General features: G+C 31.9%; 1 protein-coding gene across 1 annotated transcript; it reads left to right on the forward strand.

Moving 5' to 3' along the window:
- Window positions 1-5342: 5342 nt before the first annotated feature.
- Gclm (Glutamate-cysteine ligase modifier subunit) lies at window positions 5343-17777 on the forward strand (the record flags this gene model as incomplete). The annotated part of the gene is made up of 4 exons (XM_088235114.1): window positions 5343-5580; window positions 12481-12579; window positions 15138-15431; window positions 16872-17777. Coding segments are annotated over 4 exons (780 nt in total), but the record flags the coding sequence as incomplete, so codon positions are not given.
- Between the last annotated feature and the right edge of the window lie 225 nt (window positions 17778-18002).

Raw genomic sequence — 18002 nt, forward strand, 5'->3', positions numbered from 1 at the left:
TGTCGGGGCACTTGTAATGCATTCATAACCACATTCACACACATATATACATATATATTCGCACATACATATTTGTATTATATTTTATACATACATATACATATATATTAAATTTATACACATCATTGATACTTTAAACATTATTACATTTTACATTTATAAATACATATTAATCATTTACCAGTTAGTCCACATTTGATCGCAGAAATCCATTCCCGTTCGAGCAAACCAATTACTCAAACCAGATTTGAATTTTGAAAATGACTCAGATTCCTTTGTTACCTGATCTAGTAAATCAAAAATTCTTGAAATATTCAATTTTTCCTTTTTTAAATATCTTTTTTTTAAATGTGTAGTGACTACACATCACCGTAACACGCGGGTGTATTTAAGACAGTAAGGGAGAGGTTAAATAGACTCCAGGAACTCGGCAATAGTTATTGCCGCATATCTGATATATTTAGTGAGGGTTATAGAACAAACCTTTTGAACTTTTTCAAAGATGGTGAATGGTTATTAAATCTCTAGTATAATTATTATATTTATAAAACAGTGCTTTATGATTCTCTTGTTATATTAATCCTTGAAAAAAATTGTTATTTAATTTGATTTTTACATTTAAAAAAAAATAGTTTTTAACTCCTACTGAGTTACATATATAATTTTTAGGTTTAATTTTTGTTTTTAAATGTTAACAGAAGCATAACTGACAAAAATATCAATACCCTTAAAACTCTCTTCTGTTCCCAACTTTGCCCGCACCTAGAGTATTCCTCTGTTATCTGGTCTCCATATTATATTGAATCAGTTCAACGTCGATTTTTAAGAAAGATAAACTGGAGGTTGGGCTTATGCAGAGACCAATATACATGTAATGAGTTAGAAACTAGCTTAAATATATCTTCTCTTCAAGACCGTCGAAATAAATCTGACCTTCTAGTCCTATTTAAAATTCTCAACTCAATCTCTGATGCGCCTGAACTACTGAGCTCGATAAAATTAAATATCCCAACTAGAAACCTCAGACAAAACTTACTCTTTCATATCGATAACCATAGAACTAATTATGGTTTTCATTCCCCTATGCCCAGGATTCTTAAGTCTGTCAACAAACATACCAGTCTTGAATTCTTTGAAAACAAGTTGCCTTCTTTCATACGATCACTGAATCAAATTCAATTATAAACACCTCTCTTTACTATATACCATTGTGTCCTTCTACTTTCTTTTATAATAATTTTCTATGCATAAATAAGGTAAACGGCTATAATACTGACCCATTTCGTGTCTTAATCTGACAGACATTTTTATTCATTTTTTGTTTTTAAATACCTGGTAATTGAAACTATATAATTTTGTCTATTTCTAAAATTGATGAATTTACTTCAATACGTTAAAAAAATAAAAGTAAAAAATCAAGCAATTTAAATAAATAAAAAATATTAAACATATCCAGATTTTGTATTCATTACTGACATACTGAAAATGGATTTCACTCTAATACTGACCTATGGTGATCCTATTACTGACCGGGAGTGAAATAAAAGATTTTGATTTATTTATTCAATATATTTGATAATAAATCTAACAACACATAAGAAAAATATCAATTAATAATCATAGAGGTAACTAAAAAAAATAGTAAAATAATTTTTACTAAAAGAAATACCTAAAATATTGATTTACTTATCAGATGAACAGCGTAATATTGTTATATCAGGGATGGAGTAAATTCCCCTCGCATTCAGCAATTCCGGTTCTGGAATTGTTTTTATAATTTCTTCAGAAGAATACCATATAGTATCCTCTTTTTCTGGCCACCTCCAATTCTGGCCACTCATAACCATTACTCTGACTAAGGCGGAACCATTATCTTTGCTCTTCACCACAATCCCTGGAAAATATTCTTCTTCAAACTTTACAATTACATACTCATTCAATTTATAACCGCCAAAGTCATTTAAACAACTCCGTTGCACTTCTGTTTTTTTTATCTTTCCTTGTTTCTTCTCAAGCACCACATTTTTTTTCTCCTCTTTTAATCTTTTCCTTTCCAATTTTTCTTCATCTTTTTTCATTTTGTCATCTTTGACCTTTTGCTGGTAGTTAATATAATCGTTTGATGAAACAATGACAGTTGGAATTCTTTTTGTAATTTTCTTTTTCTCTACCACTTTATCTTCTGGCCAAAACAGACACTGCTTAAAGGGCGTAAGAGCATTAATAATTGTTTTAGAATTAGGAGTTTTACAAGGCGTCGCTTCATTGAGATTAGTATCGCTTGTGCCCGCTTGTTCTAGGAGTTCTCGATCTAAATTTGCGGTAAGAGAAACGGACATTGGTTCACTGTTTTTCTCGGGAATTAGTTCACTATCTTTTACCACCATTGTCATAATTTCAGATTCATCACCTGTTGTTGACCAAAAACTATCGTCAAACGCTATGAGAGACTCATTCAACGTATCGTTGTTAACGAAAGTTTCATACCCTAAATGACATTCGTCATTATTCCCTGTGACCAATCCGATATTTTCATTGACTAAATTCTTCGTAATTTTCCAAATGTAGAACAAATTTTCGTCTTCCTTTGGACCATTCCATGTATCATTTGTTTGATCATTAAATGCATCAATTTGGTTGTTTGTCAGTAAATTTTCAAATAAACGTAGAAATACGGCGTTGTATTTGTTGTTAGGAATTTTCAACAGATTTTGAGAAGTAACGACGTGCTTAGGACAAGACGATGATGGTGTTGACGTGCAAGGACGCGCTTTTTTAAAATCAAGTTTTCTATAGTTGACTCCTTCTGGGGAAAATGGATACAACCCACAAGTCCTAAATCCATTTTGAAGAGTATTCATATTACCAGCTGTTTCTAATACAGTTTTTAATAAAGGGGCAAAATCTTCTCTCATAAGCTTTTTACCCTCATTATCAATTTTCCATTGGTGAACTCTCTTTTTCCATTCTAATTTGACTGGACGGAATAGGGCTACATCGAGGGGCTGCAATATATGAGTTGCGTTTGGGTACAAAGCAATCAATATAATTTTATTATCCTTACAAAACTCACTGAGCGCCAAAGTCATGTGCGACGAATGCCCGTCAACATATAAAATTATAGGAAATACTATCTGGTTCTTTTTGAGCCATGGAAAAAAAACGTTTCCTATATATTCATAAAACACTTCTCCAGTCATCCACCCGGAATCAGATCTGCCCATTCCCCAACCATGTGGCATTTTTCTGGCTAGCGAAAGTGGTATTCTTTTATATTTATAAATTATCATTGGGGGGGGGAGGTCTCCTGCTGCATTAGCCATCACAAGTGTAGTAAGACATTCTTTTTCATCGTTGTGTATAAAATTATAAACAGATTTCGAACCTTTTTTCACTATGACAGACGACTCCTTCGGACTTAAAAAAAAAGCAGTTTCGTCACAATTATAAATGCGTTTTGGGTCATTCAAAACATCTGTGTAATCATTTTCATCGATATAGTTCTTAACAGTAGAAAACCATTGCCTTAAATTTTTTTCGCTTACGTTCGCCCTTGCTCTAATTAAATTTTGTGACACTCTTTGCGAAATGCCAGGGTGTCTTTTTAAAAATCCTTCGTACCAACGCCTGCCAGGTTTTCCGTCTTTGAAGGGATTTTCGCGTTTTAATTTCAATAATAGTAATTGAACACTGTCAAGTAACTGGTCTTTGGTCGCCGGAAATCCCCTTTCTCCAATAAATATTATCCAATCGACTATCTGACGTTCTTCGTGATTAGTTAGAATTGTAGGATGTCCAACTATTCTTTCTACAGGATACTTGCCCTTTTTCTTGTATAACAATGTTGTTTTTGGGATTTTATACAAATTGCTGGCCTTGTATATTGTCATTCCTTTTTCCACAGCTAACAACGCATCTTTCACTGACTGTTCACTATACTGCATTCTTTTAGGCGCCATCATATCTAAAACAAAAGGTTTATGAAATTTATATTTTCAAAAATTCCATCTAAAGTAGCTTAAAACGTATGTTTTGAAATCCAGTTTTACTTAATTTTATCTTGTGTTATTTATACATCGTATACAATAGTGTTTGGTAGTCAGATATTGGATCAATTTACAAGTAAAATTTAAGTTTTATGTTCCGTTATTTAAAAAATGCGTATTTAAATATTACATTGGAAATAACTTTGTTAATTTTATTTTAAATCAAAATAAATATGTAAAAATATGTCTCGGCACAGAACTTATTTACTGACATAATATGTAATACTGACATCAGATTATAAAATGTAATACTGACCGAAATTTGTTTCTATTACTGACCACTAACTTTACTCATTTATAAGATTAAAATAAAGCAAAAATATATAAGTCAGAACTACATTTCCTAATTCAAAATTCTTTGTGCTCTACAAATCACACAAAAAATGTGTTTTTAATTTTGTTTCAATCAAACTAATTTAAATTTTTGAAATATTCTCACTGAACTTATTACTGACCCATAGGTCAGTAAAGAAAACGACTAAAATATCAGCCGGATGCAATACTGACTGCTTAGGTCAGTAAAAGAAACAGTCAAAAAAATGGTTGGATGTAATACTGACCACTTTTATTTTTAAAATTTATGATACAAATAGTAAAAATATCTTACAAATACTTTGTTTTATGAAATATCAAGAGTCAAATCCTACTGACTGAATAGAAATATAACTGAATAACAATTGAATACAGAAAATATATGGTTTAAAGTAAACTTTGAAAATTAGGCTTACCTCGTAAGGATTTCCTGTGTACTGCTGTTAGTCACCGGGTGTCCAAACTCTAACTGATTTTTTAAACAGAAAAATTCGAATGTCAACCATAGAACAAGTGTGAACAATTAACAGATGCTGTGTTCTAGTGTTGCCAATATTCATAAATGTGTTTTTTTTTTGCTTTTTCCTATTATCTTTGTTTTTGTTGAAATAGATCAGTAATACGGGCACGGTCAGTATTACAGCCGTTTACCTTATGTCCTTAAAAATGCCCATTGGGTGTCTATATAAATAAATAAATAACAAGTAATGCAATGAGCAAATAAAGTTTGTTCCATCTTCCTCTTATAACCAAGTTTGACTGTATTCATGGACATATATTTTTTTGGAACATGTTCAATAACTGGTTACCAAAGAAGATACTTAAATTTTTATACAAATATACTCAATTGCGTGCAAAAATTCAAGTTTACTTTATAGACAAGCGAAGATAACTCTATTATTTATTTATTTTTTATAAAAAGAAATGTTTGCTAAAAATATTGTTTATTACTTATTAATTAACTCTGCTTGTATTGTTTTCAAGCTCACAGAATGTTTACAAATAACATTCAGCGATTGGGAGAAAAATTCCAAGGGCAGTATCGGCAATGGGCTGAACAGCGACGGAGAGAGGGGGCCGAGGGATCCCGTATTGGTGTCTCGGCTGCACGATGACCTTCACGCGAAGATGGCCGAAGAAGACCGGAAGAATCTTAAAATCGGCATCAAAGTCTTCCTCAGTGATGACAGCATCACAGCCCTTACTGAGTGCCTCGAATACGGTAGGTTCCTGCAAAATAAACTATACCGCACAGCAAATAAACTTTATTCAAGAAAAAATGTTGTTTTGATGCCGCTAACAATTTTTCATGACGTGTTCTGAAAAACACTGCTCCAGGATTTTGATTCTATTTCACACAGAACTGTATTCTTCATCCGCTTGGACACAGGCAAAAAGGAAGTTTACGATTGGCGAACTAATTTGTGGATGATAACAAAGTAATTAACATTTATAAACTTTTAAAACATTTAATTTAAAGTACTAGAAAAAAATGTTAATAACACTGATAAGATAGCAAGCAGAAAATATTATCAGTGATTGGGAAGAATATGTTATCATAACGTCTTATTAAATTATTCATAATTGCGCCATTATTTGTAATACCAACTGTTAGAGCAGCGGACTGTAGTGATATTCTTTCTTCTAAATGAAAACAGGTTGAATTATTTGGATCTGCCTTTATTTTCTTAACAAATTTCTTCTACTTCATGAAGTGGGCTGCTGTCGGGCTGCAAGTCGGAGGTCAGGCTCGGTGTCAACTCCTCGTAGTTCTAATGCAAAAGAGACCGATCCTCGCGCAACCCTCGTATATATGATCTACGGAAAAGCACGGGGTACCTGCACATTTCAAAATGTGTAGCAATGTTAATTGAGTCGCCAGTGTCAGTACGCTGCGACCCAATCAATATAAATAAAATAATTAGGCACTTGACAGAGATCCAACACAAACCCTTTTTTAAAAAAACAAAACATTTAAATAAATTAGGAATATCAATAGGAAAATATTATCAATATTTTACTACCATTTGGCTACTTTGCAGGAATATTTGGCTACCATTGCAGGAGCCATCTTCAGGGTAAATTGTTTTACGCTGAACGTTTACGTTTACCCTGAAGATGGCTCCTGCAATGATAGCCGAAACGTCGGAACAAATCCAACTCACACGGTATCACCCAAAAAGAAACATATTAACAATATTTTGAGTTTGTCCAAATTTTTGTAGACAAGAACTGGATTCCACTCCCTGGGGAGCTGTTTATATTAACATATTACAACAGAGATAAAGAACATTTAAGAGAAGGTAATATGGAAGTCTAGGCATCTACAGGGCTTATGATCTGTCAATGGCTGGTTTAAGTGGCCACTTTACACACTGTGTAACATTCACCATTTTGCACATATTTAAACATCTATATTCCTTCAATTCTTTCATCTGTTGATGTTTGTGAAGTTAAAGAGCTGAAACCTTTATTTATGCGGGTGAGATTCATTTGATTGAATTATTTCACCTACATACCAGGCAATGCCTGAAAATGTTATTTTTTCAATTTCTATACTTCTTCATGGAACAGGTGGATTTATCGACAATGTGAATGTTTCATAGTGTGTAAAATGGCCACTCAAACCAGCCATTGACAGGTCATAAGCCCTGTAGATGCCTAGACTTCTATATTACCTTCTCTTAAATGTTCTTCATCTCTGTTGTAATATGTTAAAAGAAACATATTAATAAGCATGTTTTTTATTTAATATTTTGTGTTCATTATAATAATTAATACAGTGTAATTAAAATGCACAGTACAAATTATAATGGAGAAAATATGTATACACACTTAATAAACAATAAAGATTGCATGTTTGTTTAAAATTTAATATAACCTTTTTTTAAATCAACATCCTGTAGATTTTAAATGCGTTTGTGTGAGTTTTGCGAACGCGCCAGCCTTAGTTAAACAACCAGTATTTATTTGTAAAATTATGACGTAAGATGATTGACAAGTGTTTTTATCTGCCAGCAGACTGGTGTAAGTGATAAAGTAGACAAATATATTTATTCCCTTGAGTACACAATGTACACATACTGTTCTCGTTGTGTTATGAATGATTTTTATTACTTTTATATTTGCTTATGTAATGCACGCTGACAGATTCAGTCAGATTAAAAATTGAACAATACGTAATAAACATAGCTTCCAGGGACGCTTACAAACGTTATCTTCACCAGTATGTATTTATTTATTTATTTTATCGGGTAAACAAACAGTATGTACAGAAATATTGACAATTTCGTTGTATATTAGTGTAGGACACTCATGCACACATCGAAATAATTGTTTACACTTATGACAATAATATAAATTATGTAATAATATAATATAATAATATACCATTTTAATAAACAATTAAAATGTTATATAATGCACTTGTACAGCCATCTCTTTCCTATGGAATAATTGGGTGGGGGGGAACTTACAACAATCATATTAAACCATCAGAAACTGTTTAAAAATTTATATTAAAAATAATGCTTTACAAAAATCGCACTTTTCCCTCTTTCCAATTGTTCCAAGAAGCTAAACTTTTAGACCTAAGACGAATATATTGTTTTCAATGTCAAAAATATATATTTAAGAACCAAAATTTATTTACAAGTAATTCAAATAGATCAAGTCAAAGAAGGAATTGTGTGTTAGAAATACCACATTGTAAAACGAGGCTCGCACAGAGACATGCATATTTTATAGGCCCAAAAATGTTTCATTTTTTTTACTGATAATATTTCATTGATTCCAAACTTTCAAAATTTTCCTTCTTTTAAAAAACACGCATTATCCTGGATTCAAACTAAAGATATGAACTGTTTTTTTCTATGATATTTTTTGTTGCCCTTTAATAAATAAGGAATATTTTTGTGTTTTTTTTAATATTTTTTATTTCCTTTTTTAATTACTATAAAAAAAAATACCATATAATTTTTTACAGAATATTTTTTTTTTTCTTATGTTACACAAAAATTTTATAACTGTCCATTATTTATTATAGGAGCAAAAATTCATTCACATTTTCTTGTAGCCACGAACAGGTCATGCCTTTGTGGGATTTTTTGTTTACTATTTTTACTATTTATATGTATTTCATTGCTCTGTAATTACGCTTTATTTTTTTAATACTCTGTTTTATCACTTATTTTTATTGTAAAAAAACAAAAAAAATTTAATTTAAAAAAAAAAAGTTAAATATATCAAATAAAATGTTCATGAAAGTAAAACATTTCAATGATGTTAAAAAATTACAGCCAAATGTTGATAGATTAGATGAATGGTGTGTATTAAATCGATTATATCTAAATGTTGAAAGGTGCTATCACTTGTCTTTAAATCGCATACGGTGTCCAACAGATATACGAGGGTAAAGTCGATGGTAAATGAAATGAAATTATTAACATATAAACAAAGAATATTTTACAATACAATGATATTTGTTCATAAAAGTATAAACTCTAATAAAAAACAGAATTTAAAAAAAAAATTGATCGGAACCAGCATGAACACGATCACAATACTAGAGAAAAGAACAAAATTAGACTTCCATTTAGGAAAAAGGCAAAGTCACAAAATTCAATTTTATTTAAAGCAATTAAAAAGTATTACGAAATGGAAAAAAATATTTATGAAGAAAAAAACATATCAAAATTTAAAATAATGGTCAAGACATATGTGATAAACAATTTATAAATTAAATATATTTGCAATGTTATTATTAGAACACACATAACAACATGTATGATATGTGTGCCCTACTTTAAGATTTAAATAAAATAAAATAGTATCTACCTATTATATAAATCATACTGCTTTAACACCGGTTAAATCAATCAAAGATCTTGGCGTCATATTTGATAGAAAACTTTCTTTTTCACAACACTGTGAAACGATTTCGAACAAAGCAATGCGTATTCTTGGGTTTGTCATTAGAAATACGAAATATTTTAAAAGCATTAATTAAATTAAATTATTGCACTGCTCACTGGTGAGGTCTCGGTTAGAATATGCATCTGAAATCTGGTCAACGATTTATAAAGTAAATATTGATAACTTAGAGAGCCCAGAGGAAGTTCCTACGATGTGTAAACTATAAGATGGGTCTACGTCTTTCTGAGATATCATATAATTTGTTATTATAAAATTTGCACATATCCTCCCTTTCAACTAAACGCATAGTGGCTGATGTTGAACTACGAGTACATACGTGGGTACTAACTATGCACGACACTCTCCGATTCCGCGTTTACATTCCTTAGCCAACAAATTTACTTGTGAAATAGACATTTTTAATACGACAATTATCAATTTTAAAACGTTCTTAAATGCACTGTTTGAAACAAATTATTAATGTCGTAATAAAACTTTCTTTTTCATACAATTCTTTCTCTGTTTTTGATGCGTATTATTATTATCTTATCTCTTTCTGATATTAATTTATCAAATATTTTTGTGTACCGTATATTATATTATTTTCACATATATACTTACTGTTAACTAATTTTCATTATTTGTTTTTAACAATAATTTGTTGATACCATTTTTTTTATACTTATAAGTATATGAAAATGTATTTATTTTTTGTTTGAATTCTTTACAAGTTATTTACAATTTGGTTTTTAATTCAATTACTGTTATTATATCCATATAATTTTTTTTTTCTTTTTTACTATGTAAAGTTTCACTTTTTATTTTGCATGGCAGTATGCTTCTTATTGTTTCTAAATCTATACAAAAAAGCATTGTTTATCTTTTAAATTTTTACGCACTATGTTTGTACTTACCTGTATATTTTTTGTAAATGCCCCTTGGGCGTATTGTAAAATTAAATAAATAAAAAAAAAATAAATGTTGTCACACTATACAATATTGTGAATAATGTTATAGATTGCCCATGCTTGGTAAATGAAATAAATTTTAGGATTCCTTTTAAGACCACCAGGGTTAGACGTACTTTCCATACTAAATCATTCCAAACAAATTATTCTCAGTTCTCTCCGTTAGTTCGATTTCACCTAAATGCCAATCAATTTAACCATCTTTTTGACATAAAACTTTTTGACGTTAAACACATATTTTTCATTTCTTATCTTTTACATTTATTTTATTTTATTTTATTTTATTTTAATTTTATTTTATTTTAATTTTATTTTTATACATTAAACCCCTACAGGGTTTTTACAATACAAATTTGCTTATATAAAACATAATACATAATAAAGTTTATAAACAAAAATAGGTAGCAGTTTTACGAGTACAGGGGTTAAAACATTAAGTTAAGTTAGAAGTAATTCAAAATTCGAAATTTACTTGTTACAATGTGTAATTTAATAAATCTGAAAGAGTAAAAAAAAAAAAGAAATTAAAAGCATATTATACACATATTATAGTAATTTAGTAGCAAGGGAGTGACTAATTTAAACATTAATTAAACTTGTAACTTATTACATTGTACTAAACATAATTTTTGATTTAATTAAAGCAGGCGAAGTATTAATAATAAAATTAATTTAATATCTGCATCTCTCAATATTTCTATGTTTTTTTACTTAAATTTACATACATTGTCATAAAAAAATATCAGCCTCGGTAAATCTATTGTTATATCGGTCGCATATTCTAGGTATTTTATATTCTTTCAAATAGTTTGTTGATGCGTTGTCTGGGTAAAACGGAAGACTTTGTCTTGTCGGTCTAGATGGCACACGGAATGAAAGTCTTTAAAGTAGATTAGGGGAATCAATTTTATTATTTATTAATTTATATGAAAATAACTGGTCTAACATTATTCTCCGATTTTTAAGAGAGTATACCATATATTAAGATGGTATACTTAACTTTTCTAGTATCTTTATTTACCTCGGTATTACGAAGCCGGCTCTACTCATATGTCGACACATGTTTTCAAGAAAATATGTCTATTAATAAAATAAAAAAGTGTTTTTTCATAATGGCAACATTTCTTCCAATCTGTTTCCATTGCGCCTTACGGCGCATGCGTACAATGCCATCTCAAAGACAAATAATGCTCTCTGGATTGAAATTATTCCAACATTCTGAGTGCATTTATTAATTTCCTCTAAAATCGTTATTTAGCACTTCGGGTAAAAAATAAGCTTGTGTGTTCAAATAGTTAAAAGTTAAAAGCTATATCTTGTTATTACTGTATATGACATGGTATCTTTTGATGATAATTATAATAAAGAATGGTTTATTAAGAACCATTTTTGTGAAGAATTACCGCAAGCTTGCTGATATTGCACTGTTTGAAACTAATTATTAATGTCGTAATAAAACTTTCTTTTTCATACAATTTTTTCTCTGTTTTTGATGTGTATTATTAATTATTATTATCTTTTTCTGAAATTGATGTATCAAATATTTTTGTGTACCAGATATTATGTTATTATCTTATATATACTTACTGTAAACTAATTTTATTATTTGTTTTTAACAATAATTTGTTGATACCATTTTTTTTATACTTAAAGGTATATGTAAATGTATTTATTTTTCTTCTTTTTTACTATGCAAAGTTTCACTTTTTATTTCGCATGGCAGTATGCTTTTTATTGTTTCTACATGTATACAAAAAAGCGTTGTTTATCTTTTAAATTTTTACTCACTATGTTTGTACTTACCTGTTTATTTTTGTAAATGCCCCTTGGGCGTATTGTAAAATTAAATAAATAAAAACATATTATTTATCTAGGTACTCGTATTACGATGTCGTCATACATATTATCACAACTTTCATTGAATTGTCTCGCAGATCTGTTGATGAATGTGGAATGTTTTTCACATTAAGGAAACGAATCACAGACATTATCTCACAAGCTGCGGCATTTTCAATTTTATTCGGCATTTAAACAAGCGCAACGAAGCATACACAACAGTCAGCTAACTTATAATGGCGCCAACTCATTCTCAATAGGTCAGGGCAAGTACCACGCATGAGCCCAACTGCGATCACAGCGCTGCAATGACAAGAAATACAAATGGAACTTACTATCTGGATATGCCTCGTTGTTATGTTTATCATTAAAAATGCAAATCTCAAGTGTGCGAATGTTTACAGTTTACAAGACCCTGGCAATAGAAGCCATAGACAACCTCGTCCTGGCATACAATCCTTCTCTTGGTAACAGCGAAGGCGAGGATCTAACCAATGGAGATGGCAAGTTAAAATGCTTGATTTATATTAATTTTAGTACAGTGTAACAGGAATTTCAATGTATTTTTTTGTTCTTCTTTTAATATTCTATTATTTGTATTCTAAGTATTATATATTGTTACAAATAGTTTGTTGATGCGTTGTCTGTGTAAAACGGAAGACTTTGTCTTGTCGGTCTAGATGGCACACGGAATGGAAGTCTTTCAAGTAGATTAGGGGAATCAATTTTATTATTTATTAATTTGTATAAAAATAACTGGTCTTACATTATTCTTGGATTTTTAAGAGAGTATACTATATATTGAGATGGATACTTAACTTTTCTACTATCTTTATCTACATCGGTGTTACGAAGCCAGCTCTACTCATATGGCGAAAGAACAGCTAGAGCAGAGATGATAAACTCTAATGAAAATAATTTAATTACTAAATTCATTTGAATGAAAGTCTCGAATGCAGTAATTTATCGAATGGATGAATGAATTAATTAATGAACGAATGAATTCTTTGAATTTATTATTTTAAATATCTGTTTGGCATGCTGGAGGGAGACCCCCGGATTTTTCAGGATATGGGCACGACTTCTTCCTCCCAGGGTGCAAATTCAAATGTTTTTAAACCCCTTGAATTTACACATTTGAGTCGGCTTGTGGCCCCGTGGCTAGTGTTGCGGACTCACGGATCAGAGGTCCGAGGCTCGAACCCCACTCTACCCTAACTTGATTCCCATTTTCTAATAGTAAGTTACTTAGAACTCGTTGAAAATGGCCCCAAAAATCAAAATATTTAGGTTAATAATAAGAACGCAAATATTTCCTTATTTAAAAAAAAAAATGTATATATATATATTGTGTCATTTTTAGCATTGCATCTTTAAAGGCTTAAGCTAGGGTTTCCTAGGATAGCGGTGCCCGTATTTTAACAGCCGTAGTGAACGGCGATGCTGTGGACAGCCGTCGTAACGGTGACTAGAGTGTGGTTTCCTAAGAAAACGATGTTATCAACACGATTTAACACCGTTTCCCTAGGAAACTACTCTCTAGTCGACGTTAAGACGGCTGTCCACCTCATCACCGTTCACTATGGCCGTTAAGATGCGGGCACCGCTGTTCTAGGAAACCCTAGCTTTAGCAATAACAATGTTTATCTTCCTCTTCAGGGAGAATAACCTTGCTTTTTTTCTCCCTTTATCCGTCAGCGCTTAAAATCTCTTTGGGTTTATTCCTGATCATTGGGTGACCTACTTTTTATCACGTCACTGTAAATTTCATGTAAAATAATTTGTTTTTAATATTGTTGATTCCCCTTCGTGCTGCTGCGGAAATCCTAATCAATCTTCTGAACACATACTGCGGTCTTGTCCCTTCCCTCTCTTTATGAATAACGAATGGAGCTTGGTGGGAAAATGAATTCCTATGCGGATGCGGGGTGAGAAATAGCGGCTTATACGATATTATTTAGCGGAGTGGACTGTATTTAATTTTGATGAAAATAACTGAGTATCCTCAATATGCGGTATGCAGGGTCAATCGGTCACAACCCCAACAAATGAGATGGATAAGGAATGGAGGCCACTAATCTTATCCTCGTTCTTTATGGAATTGCTGTGGTCCAACTGGTCACTTGCGAGCGGCACAGGGAAGGCACCAATCTGGAGCTCTACACTGGTGGTTGGCAGAAACAAAGGACATATTGAATCTTACAATTTTATACAAAAATTAAAAGCAAAGATTAACAAAAAAAAATATATGTATAAAAAAAAATAACACTTTACTATGAAGAGAGGAGAGGGGATGGGAAGGAAAGAAGAAGGATAAAGGAACAATTTAAATATTTAGATAGTGACAAAGTTCATGATGCAGCACACGTTCAACAAAATAAACTCGCGATGTACGGCACAAGGTCTTATGTGGCGGATGATCAAAGGAAAACTGAGGTTGGGAGTGAACAGTGGTTGTGTACAAAGGATGTAGAAGTTGTGACAATACCTGACCTATGCATACCCACATAATTAGCAAGGAGAGCTTCTTACTACTATCCATGGCTTCCAAAAAGAATTTCGAGGCTTTCAAAAGGTTTGGTCGGTGAATTGATCGCATTCAATTCATTTACAAGGCCTACCGTGGCGCATTCGATGCCGAAAAATTGCTGAAGCCGATGCATCAACGCAAGAGGAGCCTATTTTTTCTAGAAAAAAGTTTAATAAACTTTTTGGAATTGACTCACTGACATTACTTTCCGGACACACCATGTTTGTTAAATTTGACATTTGTTCGTAGTATTCGAGAGCCGAGAATATTTCATAGCTTTCCAAGGAGTAGTTGCACTACAAATAGTTGATTTTAAAAATAAAATCATTCTCATGATTTTGTAACAATTGGCAAAATAAAATGTTTTATCATACTTTTTTTCACGCAACTTTTCTCCACTAATTATTTGACTAAACCATTTGGTGTAACTGGCCCTAACACAGTAGAGAAGGCCGTTTAGCAAGAAAATAAAGAGTGACACATTGTGGTATAAAAAAAACTGTTATACTGATTGCTTGTCTTTGGTTCCAGCCATCTCTAGCGCAGATTCAAACGGGGTTACAGAGGATTCAAAGTGTGACCGCGTCCTGCCCGGTCTCAAGACTCTCTGGGGGACGCTAGAGAAGTACATGCAGAGCGGAAGGATCCTTCAGCTGGGGGTGGCCGACCTGGAGGAGATGTGCTTCAAGGCGTTGTATTCCTGGAGTACCGTGAAGCCGACCATCGTGCAGATCAACCTGTCTTCGTGTTGCGTTGTGCCCCCGGGTCTGCAGGCGTTCTGCAAGGAGCGGGATGTGCAGCTGCTGACTCACAGTGACCCCCAAGGTAACTAGATTGATGGACTAACAACCATCTACCATTGATGCATTAAATGTAAATCATCTCGATCATCTGTTGCCTGAAGGTAAGATGATCTGTCTTCATGATATACCAACAGACCTGGGAATGTAATATCTAAACCAAGCATATATAATAAAAATCTAAAAATGTCATAAGTAAATATGGGAGTCAACTTCCTACAGACGCAAGGGTCATAATGTCTATAAGTAAATATGGGAGTCGACTTCCTACAGACACAAGGGTCATAATGTCCATAAGTAAATATGGGAGTCGACTTCCTACAGGCACAAGGGTCATAATGTCCATAAGTAAATATGGGAGTCGACTTCCTACAGGCACAAGGGTGAACCTCGGACTTCTGATCCGTGAGTTTGCAACACTAGTCACGGGACCACAATTCAATTAGATTTGATGTGTATTATTGTATACTCTTACTAATTTATTTTTTTAATGTGTTAACACCACAATATATTAACAAATTACAATAGGTATGGAGAATACCTTAAATAATGGAATATGGAAGTCTAGACATTTACAGGGCTTATGACCTGTCATTGGCTGGTTTAAGTGGCCATTTTACACACTGTGTAACATTCACCATTTTGCCTATGTTTGAACATCCATATTTCTTCAATTCTTCCATTTGTTGATTTTAGTGAAGTTAAAGAGCTGAAACCTTTATTGTTGCGAATAGATTCATCCGACTGAATTATTTCACATACTAGGCAACGCCTGAAAACAATTTCCCAATTTATAAATGTCTTATTATCTTATATACGCTTATTGTAATTTTATTTTAAGGTTTATTTGTAATATGTGTTAAGAGAAAACATGGTCATACTTTTCTTCATGCAAACGTACTTTTGTATTTTTCCCTGTGGATTCATTTTATATAATAGTGTTTTCAATTTTTTTTTTTTTTTAATACACTAAGTTTTATTTTGCATTGTAGTAAGTGTTTTTGGTTAGTACACGACTTTAATTTTTTTTTAAATAATTTTCAGATTAATTTGTGTTATTTTTGTATATGCTCCTTAGGAGTATTGTAACGTGAATGAAATAAATTCTTCCAAGTCGGTCCCTCAATGCTGAGGATCGTGATCACCATGAACACTTCTAATTAGTCTGTTCCACTCCAGTCTGTCCTCAGCCCGACGTACTGACTCATCAAATTTTAGCCCCGTAGCCACCTTTATTTGGTCAGTCCATCTATATGGGATTCCACCCCGGCTTCTCCTACCTTCAACTCGGCCAGACATTATTGCCTTTTCTAGATTGTCTGGCTCACGTCTAGCAATATGTCCAAAGAAAGACAGTATCCTTCTCAAACACACCACTGATAGACGAGTTATAATACGGAGCTCTTCCAGTATCGAAAGTTATTTAAAAACAAAAATAGACTCGTATCATGTGTTCCTTTTTCAGAAATAATATCTGCGAAGACCCTGGGAAGCATCCTGGCCGGTCGCAGCTGCTCCGTGGGATGGTGCGTTCGTTACCAAGTCCATATTCGCTGTCGCGGAGTATTGGCCATCAAGGGGTATCTCGCCTCCACGGAGGTTATGTCTCACTGAGTGTCATGACTGCAGTAGTAAAGTAGGGATGCATCCAATACCGATATTTGGGCGATATCTTGGTGTCTGTATCAGAATCATTAATATTTAGTTACCGATATAACGATACTTCGCATTTTAGAAAACCCATATAATTGTGCGCTGATGTAACTATCACATAGTCGGTAGGGCTGCGTAAATGAGGCACATTCGCGAATCCCGAGCATCTTTTTAATATTTATTTAAATTTTGAACTTCCGTAGTTGGTTAAATTTCCTTGAGCGACTTTGTTTGTGTCTTATTTACAGCTTACACTCTTATTTAAATATACAGGTAAACGTCTTCAACACCGGCGTAAAATGAACACAAATATAATCTAATATACAAGGTTAGGTTCCGTGTCAAAATTCTAAGAACAATCATATTTATTTATTTATTAATGAAATCATACAGTCTTTATATAAAACAAGGTACAAAGAACAATTAAAAAAAGTAAGACCAATTACAGATTTCACACTAATTTATTATGAATGCAGGAGGAGAGGGGAAAAATAATTGAATTCTAAAAAAGGAAAAATACAAATATTAAATAAAAAGTACATAAAAAGGAGAAGACATTGTATAGCCACTCTACTTTCCTCCCTCTCTCTCTGCTTCCATGAACATTTCAATTTATTTGTAAAAATTTACAACCAACAATAAATTATTAGATGCAGGTAGTAGATTTAAGTAAGTATAAATTAGGAGTTGAAATCAAAAGTTGAAATTAAAATCAAAATTAAAAGTTAAAATTAAAATGAAAAGTTTAAATTAAAATTAAGTTAAAAGTTTAAATTAAAAGTTAAAAGTAAGAATTAAAATTAAAAAGTTAAAATTGAAAGATGAAATTAAAAATCTAATTAAAAGTTAAAAGCCAATCCTATATATATTCAAAATAAATTATAAATGTATTTAATAAATACAGTTTATATTCCTTTACAAAATAAATTATAATCTCTTGATA

Source organism: Micrasema longulum, unplaced genomic scaffold (assembly GCF_059751315.1).
Source record: "Micrasema longulum isolate JH-2025_06_02 unplaced genomic scaffold, ASM5975131v1 h1tg001331l, whole genome shotgun sequence".
NCBI lineage: Eukaryota > Metazoa > Arthropoda > Insecta > Trichoptera > Brachycentridae > Micrasema > Micrasema longulum.